At 46.5% G+C, this 24,056-nt stretch overlaps 2 protein-coding genes across 8 annotated transcripts in view; one reads left to right on the forward strand and one right to left on the reverse strand.

Annotated features, from left to right (window-relative positions):
* The window catches only part of PBX1 (PBX homeobox 1), a 201,572-nt gene that overhangs the window by 165,917 nt on the left and 11,599 nt on the right, over positions 1-24,056 (reverse strand). For 5 of the 7 annotated variants that reach the window (XM_073571623.1, XM_073571619.1, XM_073571618.1 and 2 more), the window contains exon 1: positions 12,314-12,882. The exons of 1 other annotated variant lie outside the window; for it this stretch is intronic. In XM_073571623.1, the coding sequence (XP_073427724.1) occupies positions 12,314-12,504 (191 nt within the window). In that variant the 5' untranslated portion in view covers positions 12,505-12,882. Of the gene's footprint in view, positions 1-12,313; positions 12,883-24,056 lie in introns of those variants that run through there. One more of the 7 variants, XM_073571622.1, reaches the window with a different exon arrangement.
* LOC141086022 (uncharacterized) lies at positions 12,947-14,998 on the forward strand. Its single transcript, XM_073571757.1, has 2 exons — positions 12,947-12,985; positions 13,027-14,998. Exons 1-2 carry the CDS (start codon positions 12,947-12,949, stop codon positions 14,509-14,511), a joined length of 1,524 nt encoding a protein of 507 aa, XP_073427858.1. The 3' UTR covers positions 14,512-14,998.

The following is a 24,056-nucleotide window of genomic DNA, read 5'->3' on the forward strand; positions in this document are numbered from 1 at the left end:
CCGGAGTAGAGAGAACAGTTGCATGGTTTATAGCAAACCAATGCATGATAAGATACAGCAGGTATTTGTTAACGTGGCTATTAACTGGTGTGTTTTACAAATTCCAGTTTTTCTTTTCTATTTAGATCTGCATGTATTAAGTTTTTTTTTTTTTTCATCCCCCCAGAGGTAAAAAGCCCAGCTGCAATTTGAGAGAAAATGATAGTTTTCCTTCTTAAATGTGTGTGTAGAAGAATAGAATAAAATCACTCGGCACTTTTCTGTGGTGGCTTTGAAATGAAACTAGATTTTACGTTGAAGATTTTTTTTTTTTTCTTCCTAACAGGACTCATTTCCACAGAGCTTTATAGATACTTACCATCAGCAGATTTTCAACCACTTTACACATTCACACATAAAAAAAAGCTTTACATACTACTTTCCATGAATGACATACATGTTACAGTCTGCTACATAAAAGCGATAGACGGAGCTGAAGATAAAAATGATATTCAGGATTATGTTACTGTCGAGTTTTAAGGGCCTGTCACACTAAGCAATATCGCTATAACTTGTGACGTTATAGCGATATCGCTGTGTGTGATAATTACCTATGACCCGCTCCCCCGCTGGTTATCGCTGATCGCGCGAGAACGTCCTGGACCGTTTCTCGTCGTCAGCTTCCTCTGGCGCTTCCTGTGGAGAGACGAGCGTGGAGCCGGGCGGGAGGACGCAGGATCGCCTGGTGTGACAGGTAAGTAGCGACCCCCGACCCCTGCGATGTCGCTGGTGAGATCTGCCTATGTGGCAGCTCACTAGCGACAACTTAGCGATGCACCAGCGATCCTGACCGCGTCATATTGCTGGTCGGGATCGCTGGTGCATCGCTAAGTGTGACAGTACCTTTACAGCAGACACTCAGCCTGCAGGAGGCCCCCACAATCTATTAACCATTTATTAGATGTAGTCACTTTTGACAGCAGCAACTAAAGCTGGAGTCACACATAGCGACTTACCAGCGATCCCGACAACGATATCAATGTGTCAGGATCGCTGGTAAGTTGCTATGTGATCGCTGGTGAGCTGTCAAACAGACAGCTTCACCAGCGATCAGCACAGCGATGCCGATCGCCCGGCATCACTGTGTTCGTTAGCGCTGATGCCATATCCCTGTAAAAAATAGAATTAAAATAAAAAATATTGTTATTCTCACCTTCCGACGTCCCGCGCAGCCATCCAGCCTCTCTCCACGCTCCGGTCCCAGTAATCCTTTGAGAGAATGAGAATTGAGAACAATAATATTTTTTATTATTTTTACAGCTGATTGCTGGTCTCCCGCCTGTCACACGCAGCGATGCGTGCTGGCCAGCGAGAGACCAGCGACGAAAAATATGTCCAGAGGTTTCTTGCAGCGATACCGGCAAAAGCTGTGACTCAGCAGCGATCTCGCCAGCGAGATTGCTGTGTGTGACTCCCGCTTTAGGCTACTTGGCTTTAACCCAGATGGGATGCCTCTTGCCACTTCTTCGTGCATTCAACACATCAAATTACAGCAAGTTGTCTTGGAGCTGAAGAAACTCTGGAAATCATTGAATTACTTACTGTTGTCACCTTCCTACTTCTGTATAATGTGCCATGTTCTACTAACCCTTATTTCAGGGATGAATTAACGTGTGAAACAAAAGGAGGAATGCATAAAAGTTTGGAGGCTTCTTAGCAAAGAGAAAAGTGGTTGGACAGGACATCTAGTGATCTTGACAGCGGATACATACTGCCTGTGGACTGAGTAGCATGCATCAGCCAGGTATGTTTGACCATGAAACGCGTCAAAACTGTCCGGGATGAACCCTTACCTTTAAAGTTCGGGTTCACATCTCAAGCAGAGACCACAACAGAGTGTTTAGGGCCATGCTGTCCCAACTCTGCACACGGTGTGTATCCAACTGCTGCTGAAACTGCACATAGCTGATCCACAGTGGGTGTGCCCCACCGATTCAATATTGACAACCTATCATGAGGCCAAGGTCACATTGGACAAAGGCCATCGGATTTTTTTTTTTTTTAATTGGATACAACTTGGAACAATTTTATTCAATGGAGCAGTGCTGATGACCAAATTTTTACACTGACAGAATCTGTCTGAACAAAAATGAAATAAAAAAGATGAGCAAAGTTCTGAAGTCGGAAGACAATCAAGGGTGTAGGTGCATAGAAAACATCGAACTGCACTCCATAGGTGCATAGAAAACATCGAACTGCTCTCGGATGACATCTGAGTGCAGTCCGATTTCAGAATGGAGAAGATGGAGATATTTGGTTCTTCAGCTGCTCCTTGCAGTGTGATACGATTCCCTCAGCTGGGAGAATCAGATCACACTATGTCGGCACTCTGAGCAAACTTTGATCAGAGTTTCATAGGAGTGTCATTAGCATAATCGACTAGCTACTCTCAGGCGAGCGAATCTTCGATAGTGTGACCCTGGCCTGAGGATAAGTCCATCAATATACAAACCCTTTATAAAATGATTGACTGAGCAGGCAATCCTGGCCATTTCTGGAATGGAGAGAAAAAAGGACCAAGAACCGTGAATTTTTTTTAAACCCAAGTCCTGGACACCCCCTTAATTTTTCACTGACTTGTTGCTGTAGGGGATGTGCATAAACAATCACTACACAGGTCCTCACTGCCCATTACTATAAGAAACTCAATAAGGGGATGCCTCATCCTAAAGCCCCTTAAGGAGTCAAATAGGCCGCCCTCTGTTTGATGTACAGTACACCCTTTGCCTCCCGACACTAGAGCTACATTGTGGCCACCTAGACAATAACGAAACACCGGACCATATAAAGAAATGGTGGAATAGCTGCAGCGATTAACCCAGAAAAGTGAACAATGTCTGCCAATAATAATGCAACACTAATGAAGTCACAGCTTCAGACAGACCAAGCAATTGGGTGTAGGTGCATTCAACACCTGAAATATTTGCTATACTATTGAATGAGGACTCGCAAACGTTCTGTATCTTCTATAGAATCTCAGTTCCCAATTCTGGTCTAAGAACATGAAACACTTGAGAACTTTAAAAAAAACAAAAAAAAAAAAACAAAAACACAAGCAAACCATTTCTTGTCCCTATACAGAGGCAATAAGATAATCAAGACAACACAAAGGTTTTATCAAACAACCCCTCTACCAGCACAAATACTATTTGGCATTTGACACGTGAAAACGATGGTGGTTAGGCATACCTACTGCACTCAAGACTATACACGCGAGGGTCAAGGGTTTTTTGTTTTTTAGTATCAGAATAGAAAATAGTGTGTCATTAAATAACGGAGAAAATGCTGTATTTTGTACGTGATCCCTCATTCACCAGCTGAGAAAGAAGGGAGGAAGAAAATCACTGCAAGACAGATGGATTCTGCAGAAAAGGGAAAGTTATACAGAATGGAGAGTGCTTCCGATTTTCAATGCGGTGTGCCCCAGGACATTGGCAGATGATACCAGGGGGAAATCTCACACAGAGAGGAATCATCATTAATCACACAGTGGTTATTAGCACCTCACACGTTTCCATTAGACCTCCACAAGACAAACTGCACATAAATTAGAGAGCTGTGGATGCAGGAGATGCAGGGTTAACGAGCCTAACAAGACAGGGAAGAGTGGTAACCTGCAGCGCACAATGGCGCATACAGTATCCATCTAAATGTTAGAAGAGGAAAGATTTTACACAGTGTCCTAAACACAAGGGTCTCTTACTTCGGCAATAAATAATCGGGGAATATCCCAATATCAGAGAGTGCAAACACTAAGGCCATGTTCACACGCTACGCAAAACGCTGCATTTTTTTCTGCAGGTGTCCGTGCCACACTCCACAATTACAATCTCCTCTGGTTGTTGCGGCTTTCAGGCATTTTGTTGCAGATACTCTGTAGGAGTCTGCAACATGTCGACTTCCCTAGCAGTATATACCATATAAGTTTTATTTCCGGATATTCTCCATTGACTACAATGAAATGAGAAAAATCCACTGATAAAAATTGCATGTGCATTCTCATTGCCTCTCCGCAGTGAAACCGCTTAAAATCCGCACATGGCTTTATTAATAAAGTTTTATCAACGCTAAGTAACAGGAAGTATCCAAAACAAAGAAGTTTTAGTTAAAATAGAACACCGGAATCAAAAACGGCAGCTTAAAAAAAGCACGATAAAAAAATAAAAATAAATAAAAAGTAACATACCTTAGCTAATTATAATTTGATCCCGTCACCCATCGGAACACAGGGAAAGATATGCAAACCCTCTAGAAGGCATATATTCTCAGACACCTGATGAAGGCTATACTTGCCAAAACGCGTTGTTTGCCATGTTTCACTCTAGTCAATGGAGAAAATCTGTAAATAGAATGCATACGGTACAAACTGCAAGGGAAATTGACATGTTGCAGGTGACCCCCCCCATGTCAGTTTGAGGGTTGCTTTATGGTGGTGGTGGTGGTGGGGGGGGGGGAAAACACCCCACACCTGGATCTGTGATGCACAATAAGAAAATGCAGTGTAAGAAAATATGCTTGTAGATTGTGAGCCTTCGCAGGCAGCGTCCTCTCTCCTCCTGTACCAGTTATGACTTGTATTGTTTAACATTATTGTACTTGTTTTTATTATGTATACCCCTCCTTACATGTAAAGCGCCATGGAATAAATGGCGCTATAACAATAAATATTATTATTAATAGTAGTATATAAAAAAAAAAAAAAAAAAAAAAAAAAAAGCAACAAATACTCATTATGGGGACCTAGCCTAAAGATTATGCACAGAATTTTGTAATTTTCATCATGATATATACATTTTTTTTTTTTTTTAAATATAGTTTTTGCAAAACTCCCTTCCCCCACTTCAAAATATTTTGTTCACGAGCCAGATCACTTTTGTTTTCTTCTACGCAGTTTGAGAGTTCTTTATTTTTGCAAGTCAAATTGTAAATTACATTGTATCATTTTGGGACACATTTTTGTATCCTTGCTTCTGGGAGGTGCAAGATCAAGAACATATTTTCAATGTTCACCATGTGGCATAAATACATTACATTTAGCATGAATTACTACATTAATTATAAGTCATAAAGGGGGAACAAAGGTTGTTTTTCCTTTATATTTCGGATGTTTTATTTATTTTTTTTATACTGTGACTTTATAAAAACGTATTTTCTTTAGGCCCACAATGGGACTGTGCCCCGGAATCCTTTGATCATTTTAGATGAAACCTCCTGCCTCTAGCCATTGTTATGCCCCAGGCCGCCATGGCAACCCACTGGCATCCCTGCCATCACACTGTGGGGGCATTAATGGGCTGACAGAGGCTGCCCCTTCTCTGTAAATCCACAGTTGTCATGATAAGTGTTCACCACAGCATCTGAGGGCTTGAAAAGCTAGGCTCAGATTTAACAGTTGTTGAAGCCTTATGAAACTGATGCCCGATCACTTGTTGTGACCCCTATAAACAAGTTGATTATTGGTCCGTTTAGACAGGTTAATGGATATTCAACTTGGACAAAACGACTGCCAATATGGTCATTCTGTGCGCTCAGAATACCATGATCATCAGCAGCACATCACCTGCTCACATTGGGCGGTGTTTGTCAATAATGATTTTTATGCTAGTATATCATCACACCTGACAAACATGTTGCTCGTTGGTCCAGTGATTGCCGGCATATTTAGAACTTGGCACGGTCACAAAATAAAGGACTTTTTAAACTGCAGGTCTTATCCTCTGTCTAGTGGATCTGGTGGTGCTCTACTCGTAAATAGAATTGCGAATAGTCCATATGATCTCGGAAAGTGGCACTCACCATCCATAAAAAAAATGTATTATAACTAGCTGTTAAAAAGATATAGCCTTGCAGCTAGTGGGATGCATGAAGACGGCCGTTTCATGATGTAATAAGCGCTTCTACGGTTCATGTATGAGACCTGAAGAAGCGCTGGTTATAGAGCGAAACAGCTGTTGTCTTCAAGCATCCTGCCAGCTCCACACCCATGTATTTCTAGTGGAGATACAGAGCAAAAGTTGTTGGTTTTTTTTATGGATGGTGAGTGCCACATTGCTGGATCTTCAATATAAGCCTGGGCAACCCCTTTGACTAAAATCCGGGTAGTTGCAGAAGGGTCTTGGCTGTATGCTTAGCTAACACCAGCCCTAGATAGCGCGGCTCCCTTGCTTTGTAATAGTACAACATTGCATACCCCAACTCTCTGCCATTAGGACATGTTCACACACTGTTATGTGTGTCACACTCATCCAAATGGAGTTTGCAGACATACGGTACATGCACATGTGGCAGAAAAGCAATATTGTAGTAAATCATTGAGTAGTTATACAAGTTAGAAAGATGGATATTTTTGTAACTTCCACAGACAACAATGGACAGTGTCTGCAGTAGGACCCCAGCAATCAAGCATCTACGATACAATTTTCTGTATATGCTAGGACTGTTATCAGAGGGGGAAGCCTTGCCAAATAGATGAACCACTAAATTATAAAAAAAATAGGGGTCAGCCAGCATACACTTTATTTGCAGTACAAGAATAGGACTATTTATAGGGCATTCCCAAAGCACTGTACAGCCGAGCACAAAAGTAATAACACTTCACCGCCCAGATACAGGTTCATGAAAAATTGTATAGTGGGCTCTACTCCTGGGAGCTTCCAATGGAAAACTGAACCCTTTCCTAATGTACTTACTATATTTGTATTATTATATCTGAACGCTATAACTTCCCATGTCAAATGAATATTTAATGTGTTCACTGAGAATTTAGCAGCAGTCTCCTGAAAACCAGCCAATAGATTTTCTATATATATTCTATATATATCTATATATATTCTAAATTGGTGAGTTACAAGTACCAGTCTATCCGCATCTGCTGTCCATATAGACTTATTTTGTAAAGTGTGTATTGTTCTTGTAATGTTCTTGATCTTTGTTCTGCTGCTGTAATACTGTAATTTCCTCCGGGATCAATAAAGTTTATCTAATCTAATCTAATCTAATCTATAATAAGAGTCACCTCCAACTGGGGTCATGGCTAAAAACCAATGTAAAAGGTTAGAGAAGAAACCCATCTGATTGCAATATGTGGGGAAATGAGGAGTTTGCCATTCTGTTATTAGGGATGAAAAAGCATATACTGGCGCTAGAAGTAATGTTACGTGGTGAAACAGGTCACACATTGTGTGCTGGAAAAATGCCATACATACAGGAGAGCAAATATTTTAAAACCTGACATCACTCAATGTGTGAAACTTAAAAGGGTGACCAAAGTGAACACCAATATCTGACTTCCCACGCTTGGGGTGTCAACGAGGCAGAGATATAGGGGAGGTTTGGCAACTGGTGATCGCTGGCGATTTTCTCTCTGTAACGAAACAAAATCACGATTTTATCCTTTAACCCCAATGGGAGTTTGACATAGGGGGAGATATATGACCAGCTTAAAAAACCACGATAAAGAGACTGTGTCTCTAAACAGAAAAGGATAGGAATCCATAAGATATGCAGGTATATATTAAGATGGCTGTGGATGTGAGAATGTAATAGTGGGGTTGACCAGCCGCATCACGTATGGCGGATACTAGGTAATCATCATCCAATGAGAAGATGGCGTGCACACACTATTGCAAGGGTTGTCCCTCTCCCTTGCTTTGGTGTATGGCCACCTTAACATGAAGGTTCTACAACCACAAGCAACTAGGAGTTACCAGGTATGAAGGGTGGGCCTTATGCTTTTCATTAAACCCATACACTTCCGATTTTACAACTTAAATGTTGGCCGACATTATGGGACCACGATAGAATCCGTTAAATTCACATAAAGAAAAGTACGAGTTTGTCCCAGCTCGGCAGGTTCCTCGAGGAGTCAGGTTCACCACCATGACCTTCTCAATAAGTACAAGGAAAAACCAAAAGTCAATATTTATAAAAAGAAGTAATGGGCCACATAAACCAAGAACAATAAGCCACTTCTAGCGTGGAAAGGTTACAACGTACTTACCTGCAAATTAAAGCACTCACATTGTACTTGTGGAAGATCAAATAAAGCAACTTTGTGAGCAGAAGATTTATCAGAGAAGCCTGCAGGATCTACTACAGTACAGGGATGCAAGGCTGGAGCCTTCACCATACACAGCCCTCCATACTAACATGCTTGCTCTGAGTGCTTGCAGTTCAAGCAGAGGACTGCAAGCAACGGTGGGGGGGGGGTGTAACAGTCACATGACTGATATTAGCCAAAATCATACCATGTGACTTCAGATAGACAGCGCATATCTTTATAGAAATAATATACTTCCTACGTTTACTAGAAATGTAATAGTACAACTGTAAATACATGAAGCCCTAAAATTAACATTTAAAGGGGTCTTCATAACCGCAGTGTGACCATGAATCTGACGCAAGTGATTGCATTTGTATATGATACACCCTGCTCCGGCGTGTTTAAGGGACCAGTTTTGCTGATTACCGTATATCAGCAGAATGGCTGGAAGCAGGAAAAGTGTTACATGGGCCACCGTCATCACAAAATCTTGGAGACCGTTTAAGTAAAATTTCTTGAAAATAAAATGCATTTTTTTTGTTTTAATACAGAATATTTGCTGTACTGCTGCCTGGTGTACACTTGGCCTTGGATCACATGAATAATAGAATGGGGTTGAGGACCCCTCTATGTAAGAGTAGAGACTGCGAAGAGATCTACGAAGATAGAATGAAAGACCAGACATACGTGTTCATTTTATGGTTTCCTTAGGAGACTGGTAGCTGCAGCCACTGTGAGTAAAGGCTGATCATTGGGGGGTCCCCCAGTAGCGAGCAGAAGAACAGATCTCAGAATACAAAGGTTTACATCCCATACAATCATAGAGGAACATATACACAGGGATCTAGGCTTACAGGCATGCAAGACCGCTACGGTTACAGCAAAACAGCAGAGCCATCTGAAGGCAGCTAAAATATGCACATCATTAAAGCGTATAGAAAAGGTGCACATTTCTCCAGGTATCATGCTTTTAACCCTCCTGCAGCATTTGATCTGTACTTCCATTCGTCCAGGGTTCACTATTTTCCATGGGTCACCAATGGCACTAGAAAGGGTTCTCACTAGCACTGTGCAGAGGTAAATTCAATGCATCACATGACAATGGCACACGGCTTCAGCTGTAAATCCATTATGTCCCCTATTCACCATAGCCCATAAACCAGGAAACACTAAAGGAGTTCGCACAAATACAAAAACATGACGCTAATAAACTACTATGCAAGTACAACAGTTCTCCTCCCAAACATTAGCAGAAACACGTGTACGAGTCCGATGACCTGTCCTACAGGGGATCGGGTATCATTTCTATGCTGCCCTGTCTATGGTGTCAGCTCCAACACACCGGTACTTTTATATCATGATAATAATGCACTTAGATTTTTATAAAAAGTACACAGCCTTCTGTTTACTGACAAGGAATCATCACCATCAGTGCTGTCACGTCAAGTGTGATAGATGAGGCGGTATGACGTAGTGGAGTCCTACAGCGGTGCTAAACACTGTATACATTATAGTAACAGGGGCCCCATAGACTCCTGCACGCTCACCCCACTATAAAAAAAAAGAGGGATAGTATTGGGAAGATCACGTAATGTTTTGTCAGATTTTAAAGGGGCACAAATACTGAAAAATACCATTAAACACACTTGAGATCCAATTCACTACAAACATCAGTTACGGTAATTGTATTTTATACACATCATGGTCGGCCCGGAAGCTTGCAGCCTCAGAAAAACAAGACACTGCGATTCATGCATTCACAACATTTACACCAAAAGACATCCCCCAAAAATGTGTAATATAGAAGGAAAACAGGGGGCCGAGATTTACCACCTGAATATTTTACAATATGTATCAAGTTTATGTCGACAATCAATACAGTTTAAAGAGACTAAATTATGATATTTCCCCACTATATCCACTTTTTACATGACACATTATGTTCTATATGATAAAGTCGACCCCGGAGCGGATCTGGATTTACACAGTGGTGTATATTTTATAATCTCACAACCTACATATTAATAGACCGTATCTGGTCTTAGCAAGGTATAACATTCTCCTAAGTGTACATATGGTATAGTCATTATAACTACTGCAAGTACAGTATACGTAGATATCACGACATCTTACAGTTACGGTTCTTGAAATGGTTCTAAATAATATAAACTCAGCAAATCATTTATTCTCAAATTATATGACAAAGGATCACAATAATTGCCAGCTGCTTTGCAATATAAATGACAAATATGACTACTGTCTAGAAAGTGACCCCGTACTGTGCAGTATAGAATACACTACAGGTATAAACATCAGTCAGCCCCTAAATACCTAGAGATAAAAATACTGATTAACCCATGTATCCGTTTCCAATGTCAGCCAGCACATTGCCATAAGAAAATACATTTCCCAGCAAAATCTGCATTCCGTGTAGCCTAATGGCTCGTGCACACGGCGATACCGGAGCGGCTCACGTTAGTGTCATTTCAACCTCGGCTCAGACCTAACAAAAAACACAGGAGCAAGTGAGGGAATTAACTTGGCTGCCAGTGACAACATAGTCCACAACCAGCAGTCACAAGGGTGAAAAATGAAGGAGCAGTCAGTGTATGTCGTAGCATCGTAGGCCGCAGCATAGGCTTTGCCTGTTGCAATCCGCCTGCAAAAAGCAGCTGGTAATAAAAAAAAAAAAAAAGTTACTATATTTCTTCTAAACTTCAGCTAACGCCCATCACGTTGATTAGTTAGGTGTAGATTTTAATAGTGATACTAATTTGTTACTATGTAGCAGTGAGCAGCCGATTCTATGTATCGGAGGAAGTAATATTTACAAATATCGTTCAGGTAGTAACAACAACAACATCCTCAGGCTATGGCCAACATCACACAGTCATGCTATATAACCATCGCTTACAGAGTAATACTATATTAAAAATATATAAAATATATGTATGTTCTCTTCTATTCTGAGAATAGCAGAGTAAGAAAAGTAAGAAATAGCAGGGATATTGCTGGGCCAGGGAAGAGAATGACAGTACCTGAGCTAGGCCTAGCCATGGAAGCGAAGGAGGTGCGAATGAGAGAATTAGTGAAGAGATACAGTATATACCTGCACCACCATAATGGCAGATATAAAAAGGGTCATCAACAGGCCCAGGCACTACAATAACTCTGATCAATGCCACCATAAGATAGGTGTCAATAACATGGGAGCCTGTAGGGGAAACATCGCAGTTTATGTAGGAGATCCTCCAAAAAAATGGTGGTGTTCATCCTATACAATTTTTTTTTTACATCTGACAAAAACAGAATTCTTGTTGAAAGAGGAAAAAAAAGAATAGTAAAAAAAAAAAAAAAAAAAACACAACAGCAATAACAAAAAAAAGATTGCAACATACCCATTCTTGACTAAAGCCGGGTATTTAGGCACAAGGGGGAAGTTTAACCATCACTTTGTGACATGCATAAAATGAGACCTGGCAAAGTGAGACCCCAAGTACTGGAAATTGTAGCTGTACATCGCCGGTGTCGCCCTGGCAGTGCCATCACCCGGTACACCTCACACTGGGTGACCCCTAGCTCTGGCGGCACACTTGACCTCAGCGGTCCTTCTACTGGTGCACACACTAAGACGCTATGACACCCTATACATTCTACATCCGAGCTGCACAAGGGTCAAGCTAGATTTTTTTGGGAGGTAAATTCCTATTAAACTGTTCACTTGCATATAAACTATAGGGAATAATAAAAATAAAAAAAAGTCTCCTTCCAGTCCCTGGCAGGTCAGCACACACTGTCTGCAATGACACATGGATCCATTTACTAGAGGTCATTAGGGAGCTATGTGCCTGGAGCTGGCATGGTCCAGATCAGCAGGAGATTGTCAGCTCTGCCAAGTCCTGGATACAATCATCTATGTGCACACTTCAGGTCATGATCGAAATTTTAAAAAAGGATATATGATAAAAAGTCTCAGCCTGGGTCACTTCCAGAACAAGCCTCAGGGCTGGGTCGTATAGGACTTTGTCACTTTTGGCCACTTGCTGGGAGTGTGGCCACATGTAGGTGTCTGGCACACAATAACAAGACACCAGAAAAGTTTAGGGCAATGACAGATGTCGCAGACTCCTGATGTGCCAGTGGCGCTAATGTGACCCCCGGATCGGGCCGCTTGGCTGGAGTATGAGGAGCTCCGGGGGCGTCCTAGCACACACACACACGGATGGAGCTCACCTGGCCTGCGCCTCGTCCAGACTCTGGTCAGTGATGGTCATGATCTGCTGGAGTATATCCCCGATGTCCTGCTTCCTGCCCCCCTCCCCCTCGGCGGCCCCGCTGCCATCCTGCATGTGCTGGGACAGGCTGGGGTGACCCGGCATCCCCACCCCCGGGTGGCTGTGCATTAGCCTGGGCTGATCATCCATCTCCAGGCGCAAGCCCCGCTCTGCAGCGCCCTCCTCCGTGCACCCGGCAGCGCACAGGGAACTCTTATTGTTCTGCCCTCTCTCCTGCCTTTGTTGTGGCTCCCTCCTGTAAATCCCAGGGCGCAGGAATCCGTCCAGATCCGGACAAGTCCAGCAGACCAGGAAGAATAGGCTCCAGGCAGCGGAGGCTCTGCGCTCCCTCGGCGGCCGCTCTCCCGGAGGGTGGGGTCTGGACCGGCGCAGGGAACTTCCTCGCAGCTCGGTGTCCTGCTTTTGTTTGGGGCTCAGTCTCCGCTCCTCCGCCCTCCTCCCGTGTCTCTCCTCTCTCCTCTAGAGCTGAAACACAGCACAGAATGGAGACCGACGGCCCGCCCCCACTGCGCTCTCACTGGCTGCGGGAGGAACTACGCCGCGCCCACAGCGGCTTGTGATTGGCGGCTGCATGGGTCACGCCCCTCCCTTCGAGCTGTCAATCATTGAGGTTCAGAGGTGGAGAATGTGAAAGTAGTAAGGTAGCGATAGCCAGAGGAAAGCACCGAGCACCCAGGAGGAAGAGCACCGAGTACAGAGGAAGGAGGAGCAGCACCGAGCACCCAGGAGGAAGAGCGCCGAGTACAGAGGAAGGAGGAGCAGCACCAAGCACCCAGGAGGAAGAGCACCGAGTACACAGGAGGAAGAGCACCCAGCACCCAGGAGGAAGAGCACGAGCACCCAGGAGGAAGAGCACCCAGGAGGAGCAGCACCGAGCCCAGAGGAAGGAGGAGCAGCACCAAGCACCCAGGAGGAAGAGCACCGAGCACCCAGGAGGAGCAGCACCGAGTACCCAGGAGGAAGAGCACCGAGCACAGAGGAAGGAGGAGCAGCACCAAGCACCCAGGAGGAAGAGCACCGAGCACCCAGGAGGATCAGCACCGAGCACCCAGGAGGAAGAGCACCGAGCACAGAGGAAAGAGGAGCAGCACCAAGCACCCAGGAGGAAGAGCACCGAGTACACAGGAGGAAGAGCACCCAGGAGGAAGAGCACCGAGCACCCAGGGGGAAGAGCACCCAGGAGGAAGAGCACCGAGCACCCAGGGGGAAGAGCACCCAGGAGGAAGAGCACCGAGCACAGAGGAAGGAGGAGCAGCACCAAGCACCCAGGAGATAGGGCACCCAGGAGGAACAGCACAGGGCACCCAGGAGGAACAGCACAGGGCACCCAGGAGGAACAGCACAGGGCACCCAGGAGGAAGAGCACCACCGAGCACCCTGGAGGAAGAGCACCCAGGAGGAAGAGCACCGAGCACCCAGGGGGAAGAGCACCCAGGAGAAGGAGCACCGAGCACCCAGGAGGAGGAGCACCGAGCACCCAGGAGGAAGAGCACCGAGCACCCAGGAGGAAGGAGGAGCAGCACCAAGCACCAGGAGATAGGGCACCCAGGAGGAACAGCACAGAGCACCCAGGAGGAGCAGCACCGAGTACCCAGGAGGAAGAGCACCGAGCACAGAGGAAGGAGGAGCAGCACCAAGCACCCAGGAGGAAGAGCACCGAGTACACAGGAGGAAGAGCACCCAGGAGGAAGAGCACCGAGCACCCAGGAGGAGCAGCACCGAGCACAGAGGAAGGAGGAGCAGCACCAAGCACCCAGGAGGAGCAGCACCGAGCACCCAGGAGGAAGAGCACAGAGGAAGGAGGAGCAGCACCAAGCACCCAGGAGGAAGAGCACCGAGCACCCAGGAGATAGGGCACCCAGGAGGAACAGCACAGAGGAAGGAGGAGCAGCACCAAGCACCCAGGAGGAAGAGCACCGAGTACACAGGAGGAAGAGCACCCAGGAGGAAGAGCACCGAGCACCCAGGAGGAGCAGCACCGAGCACCCAGGAGGAAGAGCACCGAGCACAGAGGAAGGAGGAGCAGCACCAAGCACCCAGGAGGAAGAGCACCGAGCACCCAGGGGGAAGAGCACCCAGGGGGAAGAGCACCGAGCACAGAGGAAGGAGGAGCAGCACCAAGCACCCAGGAGATAGGGCACCCAGGAGGAACAGCACAGGGCACCCAGGAGGAACAGCACAGGGCACCCTGGAGGAACAGCACAGGGCACCCAGGAGGAAGAGCACCACCGAGCACCCAGGAGGAAGAGCACCCAGGAGGAGCAGCACCGAGCACCCAGGAGGAAAAGCACCGAGTACCTAGGAGGAAGAGCACCCAGGAGGAGCAGCACCGAGCACCCAGGAGGAGTACTGAGCACCCAGGAGGAACAGCACAGGGCACCCAGGAGGAACAGCACAGGGCACCCAGGAGGAACAGCACAGGGCACCCAGGAGGAACAGCACTGAGCACCCAGGAGGAACAGCACAGGGCACCCAGGAGGAACAGCACAGGGCACCCAGGAGGAACAGCACCACCGAGCACCCAGGAGGTAGAGCACCCAGGAGGAGCAGCACCGAGCACCCAGGAGGAGCAGCATCGAGCATCCAGCAGGAAGAGCACCCAGGAGGAAGAGCACCGAGCACCCAGGGGGAAGAGCACCCAGGAGGAGCAGCACAGAGGAAGGAGGAGCAGCACCAAGCACCCAGGAGGAAGAGCACCCAGGAGGAGCAGCACCGAGCACTCAGGAGGAGCACAGAGCACCCAGAAGGAAGAGCACCCAGGAGGAGCAGCACCGAGCACCCAGGAGGAGGAGGAGCACCGAGCACCCAGGATGAAGGGCACCGAGCACCCAGGAGGAAGAGAACCAAGGAGGAGCAGCACTGAGCACCCGGGAGGAACAGCACCCAGGAGGAACAGCACCCAGGAGGAACAGCACCCAGGAGGAACAGCACCCAGGAGGTGCACCTAGCACCCAGGAGGAGCAGCACAGAGCACCCAGGAGGAGCAGCACAGAGGAGGCGCACCGAGCACCCAGGAGGAAGAGCACCAAGGAGGAGCAAAACAGAGCACCCAGGAGGAGCAGCCCAGAGGAGGAGCACCGAGCACCCAGGAGGAAGAGCACCCAGGAGGAGCAGCACAGAGCACCCTGGAGGAGCAGCCCAGAGGAGGATTACTGAGCACCCAGGAGGAAAATCACCCAGGAGGAGCAGCCCAGAGGAGGAGCACCGAGCACCCAGGAGGAAAAGCACCCAGGAGGAGCAGCACCGAGCAACCAGGAGGAAGGGTACCCAGGAGGAAGAGCAGCCAGGAGGAGCACCGAGCACCCAGGAGGAAGAGCACCCAGGAGGAAGAGCACAGAGTAGGAGCACCGAGCACCCAGGAGGAAGGGCACCCAGGAGGAGCAGCACCGAGCACAAAGGAGGAAGAGTACAGAGGAGCAGCACAGAGCACCCAGGAGGAGCAGCACAGAGCACCCAGTAGGAGCAGCACAGAGCATCCAGGAGGAAGAGCACCCAGGAGGAGCAGCACCGAGCACAAAGTAAGAGAACAGGAAAGATTCTACTGAGCACCCAGGAGGAGCAGCATTGTGCATCCAGGAGGGACTCCACTGAGCACTCAGGAGGGATTGCACCGAGCTCCCAGCAGGAAGAGCACATAGGAAGGACTGCCCCGAGCACCCAGGAGGAAGAGCACTGAGCACACAGGAAGGACTGCACCCACGAGGCTGAGCACCCAGGAAAGACTTCACCAAGCTCCCAGGAAGCACAGCACGGAGTACCTAGAAGGCACAGCACCGAGCAACCAGGAGGCAGAGAACCGAGCATCCAGAAGGCAGAACACCCAAGTACCCAGGAAGTACATACAGCACCGAGCACCCAGGAGGAACATCACCAATGAGGCACAGCACCGAGTACCCACGAGATACAGCATTGAGCTCACACAAGTCAAGGGAGTCACAGTACTGAACATCCAGGAGGCGCAGCAGCGAGCTGATGATATGGAGAATATATATATCTAATGGACCATAATTGTGTACAAAAATCCTAACTTTTCCAGGGGTATGATAGGTGCTGCAGAGCTCAGTACTTGGGTTCTGGATGCTCAGTAATGTTCTGTGTTTTTGAGCTGAACAGTCTGTTTTCCTTTGATTTAAAAGAAAGTATTGAAAACATCCTTCAGTTAAATAGAACAACTAGCTGAACCATTTCAGCTATATACAATGTAAAAAAATACCCAAACATATAGCATTATTTGTGTGGAAGATTCATATTCTAATGCACATTTAATGGGTAGTTGGTAACTACCTGCCCATTACGACCTGCGAGAATTTCCTTTTCACCTCAGATATCATGTACTGCTCCTGCCAGCTATGAAGTCGCTTCCGGTGACATAATGCCTTCTTCTCTTCTGCTCTGCTGACAGGATGTCACTGCCGATGTCATGCCAATTGACAGCTTGCTCTCAGCTGCCTGTCAGATTGCCGCGGCATCGCCTGTGTACAGCCCTCTTCAGGTCACTCAATGATTTTCTATTGGATTCAGGTCTGGGCTCTGGCTGTGCCATTGCATTCTCTTCTGGCAAAGTCATTCTTTTGATGTGAAAATTTGCTTAGGATTGTTCATGTTCTGAAAGATGAAATTCATCTTCAGCTTATTAGCAGAGGCCTGAAGGTTTTGTTGCAAAATTGATATTTGGAGCGGTTCATAATTCCCTTCACCTTGACTAACACCCCAGTTACAGCTCTGAAAAACAGCATCAAAGCACAATGCCTCCACCATGCTTCACTGTGGGTATGGTGTTCTTTTGGTGATGTGACGGTTGGCCTTTAACCAGACATACCTTTTGGAATTATGGCCCAAAAGTATAACCTTGGTCTTAACCGACTATCACGTTTTCCCACATTCAGCAGAATTGATGTAGGCTTTGCACAACATAGCTTGGCTTGAAGGAAAGATTTCTATCCCACAGTCCAGACATATGATGAATACAGGAGATTGTTGTCACATGCAGTACCCAACCAGCAATTATAAGAATCCTGTGCTTTTATAAAGTTGTTACATGCCTTTTGTCAGCCTCCCAATCCAATGTTTTTTTCATCAATTTTTGAGGGACATCCAGTTCTAGGCAACGTCACTGTTGTGCCAAATTTAAGCCACCTCTTGAGGATAGTCTTCACAGTTACATGGGTTTATTTAATGCCTTGGAATTGTTTTTGTGTAAATCTAGAAGTGCGAAACAGAGCGCACAATAGGGTGATACTCTATGGAGGTAGAGTAGAAGAGGGCTAGTTACGCTTACCTGGTGGAGTTGTGACAGGCATAACTCTTATGTAGGCTTGAAGAAAAACAGCTGCTGCTGCCCCGTGGCTAGTGGATAAATCCTCCAGGAGATATTGGATCCAGTTGGGTGAATACGTAGGTGGGCTGCGCTACTGGAGTAATTCAAATCTTAAGAAATTATAAAAAAGGTTTTTTATTCACAACGCGTTTCAACGTCGTATGGCCGTCTTTGTCAAGTGAAAAACTCAAATGTCACCATTGTTTTTTTCACTTGATAAAGACGCCGGTCTTGGAATTGTTTTTGAATCCTTCTGAATGATGACTTTCAACGCTGAATTCCCTTTACTGTGTTGTAAGTTCTGTTGTTGCTCATGCTACTGTGAGGAGCTTTCATGGACTAAGCATACTACCATCGCTTGCAGCATCTCTGGACTTGTCTCCCATCGAGCACATCTGGGATTATTATTAATATAGCGCCATTGATTCCATGGTGCTGTACATGAGAAGGGGTTACATACAAATTACAGCTATCACAGTAAACAAACTAACAATCACAGACTGATATAGAGGGGTGAGAGGACCCTGCCCTTTCGGGCTTACATTCTACAGAATGGTGGGGAAGGAGACAGTAGGTTGGGGGCTTGCAGCAGCTCCAGTGATGGTGAGGAGGTAGCGCCAGTGGTGTTGAGGGGGCAGCAGGGATCATTGTAGGCTTTCCTCAAGAGATGGGTTTTCAGGTTCCGTCTGAAGGATCCGTGTATGGTTGATAGTCAGACGTGTTGGGGCAAAGAATTCCAGAGGATGGGGGCTATTTGGGAGAAGTCTTGGAGGCGGTTGTGTGAGGTGCGAATAAGTGTGGAGGAGAGAAGGTCTTGGGAGGAACAGAGATTACTTGAGGGAAGATATCGGGAGATTAGTGTCACGCTCGCGCCTTGGCTTAGTGGCGCGAGCCAGGGGGTTGAACTGTCACGCTCGTGCCTTGGCTGAGTGGCGCGAGCCAGGAGTTGTGGCCCCACTGTGCCACAAACCAGACTACCCTGGAAGGGGCGTAACTACGGCAGCTACCTCTGTCTTCACTGGAGCCTCTGATCGTGAGGTCAGGCTTGTGCGGCAGGTAGCTGCCGGGTGCCACTCCAGGGTGGTGTCTGGCTGTGGCTGCTGATCCCACTCAGGGACAGGTGCGAGTGACAAGCAGGCTAAGACACAGGACAGGCGGGCACGGCTTGGAGACACAGGACAGGCGGGCACGGCTTGGAGACACAGGACAGGCGGGCGTGGTATGAGAAGGGACTGGTAGGGACCTGTTCACACAGCAGGTGCAGGCAGGAGGGAGTGGTGTATGTTGGAACAGGATTTGGACCTGTTCACACAGGAGATGCAGGTATGGATATAGGCAGGAGTGTGGAGTAGGCAGAGCCACAGGAGCGCGGAGTAGGCTGGGCAGCCAGGGAGCCGTGCAGGCAGAGCAGCTAGGGAGCCGTGCAGGCAGAGCAGCTAGGGAGCCGTGCAGGCAGTGCGGCTAGGGTGCAGATGCACAGATAGAGCTGCAAGGGTGCAGATTCACAAGGAAAGACACAACAGGGAAGGAAGCCACGGACAAGGAGAAAGGGAGACTAAGGTAGGACAGAGTACAGACAAAGTACTGGGACCAAGACTCAAGGGCCAGGATATTCAGCCTCCTGGCAGGCAGACAAGGTACAAGGCAGGACAAGAAGTATTCCTCAGCAGCAAGTTACTGAGTATAGACATTGCACAGGCCATGTTTCAGTGGGTGTGGTGGAACTAAATAGTCAAGGGCTCTAGGAGATTGGTCAGGGACAGATTAGACCGGTGCACCCTGACTGCATAAGTTCTGGCGCCGCCCTCTTATACACATATAGCCAGGAAACATACAGGAGAGCAGAGGCACAGAGCTGGCAACAGACAGATTTCACAGCATGGCTTGAAGCAGAAAGTAAGTTGGTGTGCGGGGGATGGGAGGCCATGCAGTGACGCCAGCAGAGTTGTTACAATTAGTTCAGAGATATATAAGAATAATCTTTATTTTTATATAGCGCTAACATATTCCGCAGCGCTTTACAGTTTGCACACATTATCATCACTGTCTCCAATGGGGCTCACAATCTAAATTCCCTATCAGTATGTCTTTGGAATGTGGGAGGAAACCGAAGTACCCGGAGGGTAAATTTAAAGGGGCCTTAAAGGATGAACTGGAGAGGTGCGAGGGTGTTAGGCCTGTTTCACACATCCGTTTTTTGGCATCCGCCTTCCGTTTTTTGCATCCGTTTTTGTGTGAAAAAACGGATCCGTTTCCGTTTTACCGCAAACAGATGCAAACGGATCCGTTTTTTTGACGGATCCGGGGTAACCGCTAATGGAAGTCTATGGGACCAAAAAACGGATTCTCAAAAAAATGGCGGATCCGTTTAACGGAAAACGACGGATTTTAAAAAACGGAAGTGTGATCCAGGCCTTAGCAGGGAGGCAACAGAAAAAAATGTTGCAGTAGTCGAGACGGGAGATCATGAGGTTTGAGGAAGGGATGGATTCTGGAAATATTTTTGAGCTGGAGGTGGAGAGAGCTTGGATGTGCGGTTTGAAGGACAGGGCAGAGTCAAGGGTTACTTCGAGGCAGCGGACCTCAGGTACTGGGGAAAGCGTGATGTCGTCAATTGTTATAGATAGGTCAGATAAGGAAGATCTGTGAGATGGGGAAAAATGATCAGTTCAGATTTGTCCATATTCAGTTTGAGTAAGCGGGAGGAGAAGAAGGAGGATATGGCTGATAGACACTCCTGGATTTTGGAGAGCAGAGAGGTGACGTCTGGGCCAGAGAGGTAGATCTGAGCATCATCGGCATAAAGGTAGTACTGGTATCCATGGGACTTTATGAGTTGCCCCAGGCCAAGTGTATAGATTGAGAAGAGCAGGGGTGCTAGAACAGAGCCTTGGGGGACTCCAACAGAGAGAGGGTGGGATGAGGAGGTAGTGTGGGAGTGGGAGACGCTGAATGTGCGGTTGGAGAGGTATGAGGAGATCCAGGATAGGGCAAGGTCTTTGATGCCTAAGGAAGAGAGGATCTGTAGTAGGAGGCAGTGGTCAACTGTGTTGAAGGCAGAGGACAGGTCTAGAAGGAGGAGTATAGAGTATTGCCCGTTCGCTTTGGCTGTAAGTAGGTCGTTAGTAATTTTGGCCAGGGCTGTCTCAGTGGAATGATGGGGGCGGAAACCAGATTGTAGATTGTCAAGGAGCAGGTTAGATGAGAGATGGGAGGAAAGTTCAGTGTGGACGTGCTGCTCCAAGAGTTTGGATTCGAATGGGAGCAGCGATATCGGGCGATAGCTGGACATAGCGGTTGGGTCGAGGGTTGGCTTTTTGAGGATAGGAGTGATTGTTTAAAAGCAGAAGGGAAGGTACCGGAAGATAGTGATATGTTGAAGAGGTGGGTTAGAGATGGGATAAGAGTGGTGGCGAGGTTGGGAGGAGATGGGATGGGGTCAAGTGCACAGGTGGTGAGGTGTGATTTGGAGAGAAGATGAGCAAGCTCCCCTTCAGTGATGTTGGATAAGGATGTTATTTTACCTGATGAAGGCTAATTTTATGTATAGCCGAAACGCGTTGTGTTTTTATGTCTAATAATAAACTGGATATTCCTTTAAATATTCGGAGTAATTAATGAATCAGCCGGAAGCGCTCCTTAACAAACTGGAAATCTTTCTCTGTGTTCCTTTTCTAAAATTTGTCACTTTAGATTTTTATCTTAAGTACTCACCTTTCCAGTGCATGTTCTTTTTCACAGTTTGTACAGTCATGGCTGAAAATGTTGGCACCCTTGAAATTGTTCCAGAAATTGAAGTATTTCTTCTAGAAAATTATTTCAGTTACACTTATTTTGTTATGCACATGTTTACTTCCTTTGTGTGTATTGGCACAACACAAAAAAATAAAAAAAAAAGCAAATTGGACATCATTTTGCACAAAACTCCCATTTTGTCACCTTTCCAAAATTGTGGGTAAACAATTTGTTTCAAGCATGTGATGCTCATTCAAACTCACCTGTGGCAAATAACAGATATGGGCAATATGGAAATCACACCTGAGACCAAATAAAAACGGGAGAAGTTCTCAGTCTTTGCATTGTCTTTCTGTGCCACACGAAGCATGGAGAACAGAAAGAGGAGAGAACAGTGAGGATTACAGAACCAAAACTGATGAGCAATATCAACAATCTCAAGGTTCCTTTGTACACAGTGCGCAATATGATCAAGAAATTTACAACCCATGGCACTGTACCTAATCTCCGTGGACAGCAGAGAAAAAGTGATGAAAAGTTACAATGCAGGATAGTCTGCTGAATAAGCAGCCCCAATCAAGTTCCAAAGAAATTCAAGTTTGTCACGATTCCACCTGTGTGTCGGGATGCAGTGAGTTACTGTCTGTCATCCAGTCTAGAGCAGGGGCATGCTGAGCTATCAGTATTTGATGGACAGCTCAGTTGCCCAATCGGATGCTGGATCGTGCTGAGCTGTCAGTGTCTTGCTTGGCAGTTTAGCTTTCCAATTGGAGTTACGGTATTGTGTGAGCTTCATCTTTGTCTCCTGTTCAGATAATAGCCAGCCCTCTGCCTCAGGCTAGTACTAGGAATACATTTTAGCGTGCACTCGGTCTCGTTATATACGAGGTGCTGGTGTAACAGACCTAGTGGCCCCAATACAGGATAATTGTAATTCACCGCACACTCATGTGGATTATCATGCGAAATAATTTAAGTTTTATTCACACACAATCTGGAAGCGTAAGGCTAGTTTCACACTAGCATTCTCGGGCACTGCGCAGGGCCGCCGTTAAGCCCCGGTCCCGTCCCCTCCGGTCAGTTCCTCCTCTGATCGTATGACACTGCATGCGATCAGTGTACCCTATATTTAGCGTTGGGTACGCTGACCGTGCGCTGGTATGATTTTGCTGGCACTGCGTCCAGCGCACAAAAACGCGCTGTGTTGCATTTTTGTGCGCTGGGCGCAGCGCCAGCAAAATCGTACCAGCTCACAGTCAGCGTACCCAACGCTAAATATAGGGTACACTGATCGCATGCAGCTTCATGCGATCAGAGGAGGAACTGACCGGAGGGGGCGGGGCTTAGCGGCGGCCCTGCGCTGCGCCCGAGAACGCTAGTGTGAAACTAGCCTTTCAGAATAATACAATCGCTTATTCCAGTGCCAGAAAGGAGAAGGGCTGCTTGGAACATTAACCCCTGCAGATCCCTACCAGCCATTGATGGTGATCCTGCACCCTACAAGGATATTAACATTTAACTAGTCTCTCTGTGACATCACAGGGATCCTCATCCCTTCTCTTTATACCCTTCTCCTTTCTGACACTGGAATAAGCGATTGTGTGAAAAAGGCTCCGGTGGAGCCGAAATGTTGTATTATATCGCTTCCACTGTATTATTCTGTTACGCTCCCAGATTGTGTGTGAATAAAACTTAAATTATTTGGCATGATAATCCACATGAGTGTGTAGTGAATTACAATTATTCAGGCTAGTGCTAGTTGTAGCTTTTTGCTCACTGGTGTATGTTTACCATATTGCTCTGTGCTCTTATCTACTGCTGCCTGACCTTGGACCTCGTTCTGACCATCTGTTTGCTTTGACCCTTTGCTTGATCCACTGTCTTCCTGATATTAAGACCCCTGGACCGTGACCTGACTATTCTTTTGTAACACCCCTCTGTCTTTTACATACCCTCCTGGCTTCTAACCTTAGACCTTTTGATTACCCAGCTTCTTGGCTTGTCCAAGAAAAGTGGCTAGCATCACCAAACTATCCTGCAGGCTCAGGGTGCATCAGTGTCAGCACAAACTGTCAACATTTGAATTAAATGCTACGGCAGGAAACCTAGAGGACCCCACTGTTAACACAAAGACATAAAGCTAGAATGCAGTTTGCCAGAATGTATGCAAGTCAAAATCCTTATGGGAAAGAGTCTTGTGGACAGATGGTAAAGTACTGTACATCACTCTGTTTACCTAAAACAGAATGAGGCCTACAAAGAAAAGAGCACAGTACCTATAGTCAAACCTCTGGTACTGGGTGCCTGGACTGTATGCAAGTCATTATGAAATATGAAGATTACTAGATTTTAGGATGCAATGTAGTGCCCAGTGTCAGAAATGTGGGTTTGAGTTCTAGGCCATGGGTCTGCAAGCAGAACAATGTATAATATAGTGTGGCACTACTACAGGGTGCACAAGTAGGTTACCCAAACCAAAGTAAATAGTGAAAATAACTTGGCACTCAACTTAAGATGTCCTTAATCAGAAGACAAATTTTTATTAATGCAGTCTGTACAACGTTTCGGCCTACATGGCCTTCCTCAGTCTGCAATATGAAATATCAACAAGCAAAATTACATAGAAAAA

This window comes from Dendrobates tinctorius, unplaced genomic scaffold, assembly GCF_039654945.1.
Source record: "Dendrobates tinctorius isolate UK_male_01 unplaced genomic scaffold, ASM3965494v1 ptg000029l, whole genome shotgun sequence".
Classification (NCBI taxonomy): domain Eukaryota; kingdom Metazoa; phylum Chordata; class Amphibia; order Anura; family Dendrobatidae; genus Dendrobates; species Dendrobates tinctorius.

What these genes read in the sequence shown, in the direction of transcription:
- LOC141086022 (XM_073571757.1), top strand. Translation starts at nt 12,947, where the DNA reads ATGGGTCACGCCCCTCCCTTCGAGCTGTCAATCATTGAG. An exon ending in TCGAGCTGTCAATCATTGAG is followed by an intron (nt 12,986 to 13,026) that starts GTTCAGAGGTGG and finishes AGGTAGCGATAG; the next exon opens with CCAGAGGAAAGCACCGAGCA.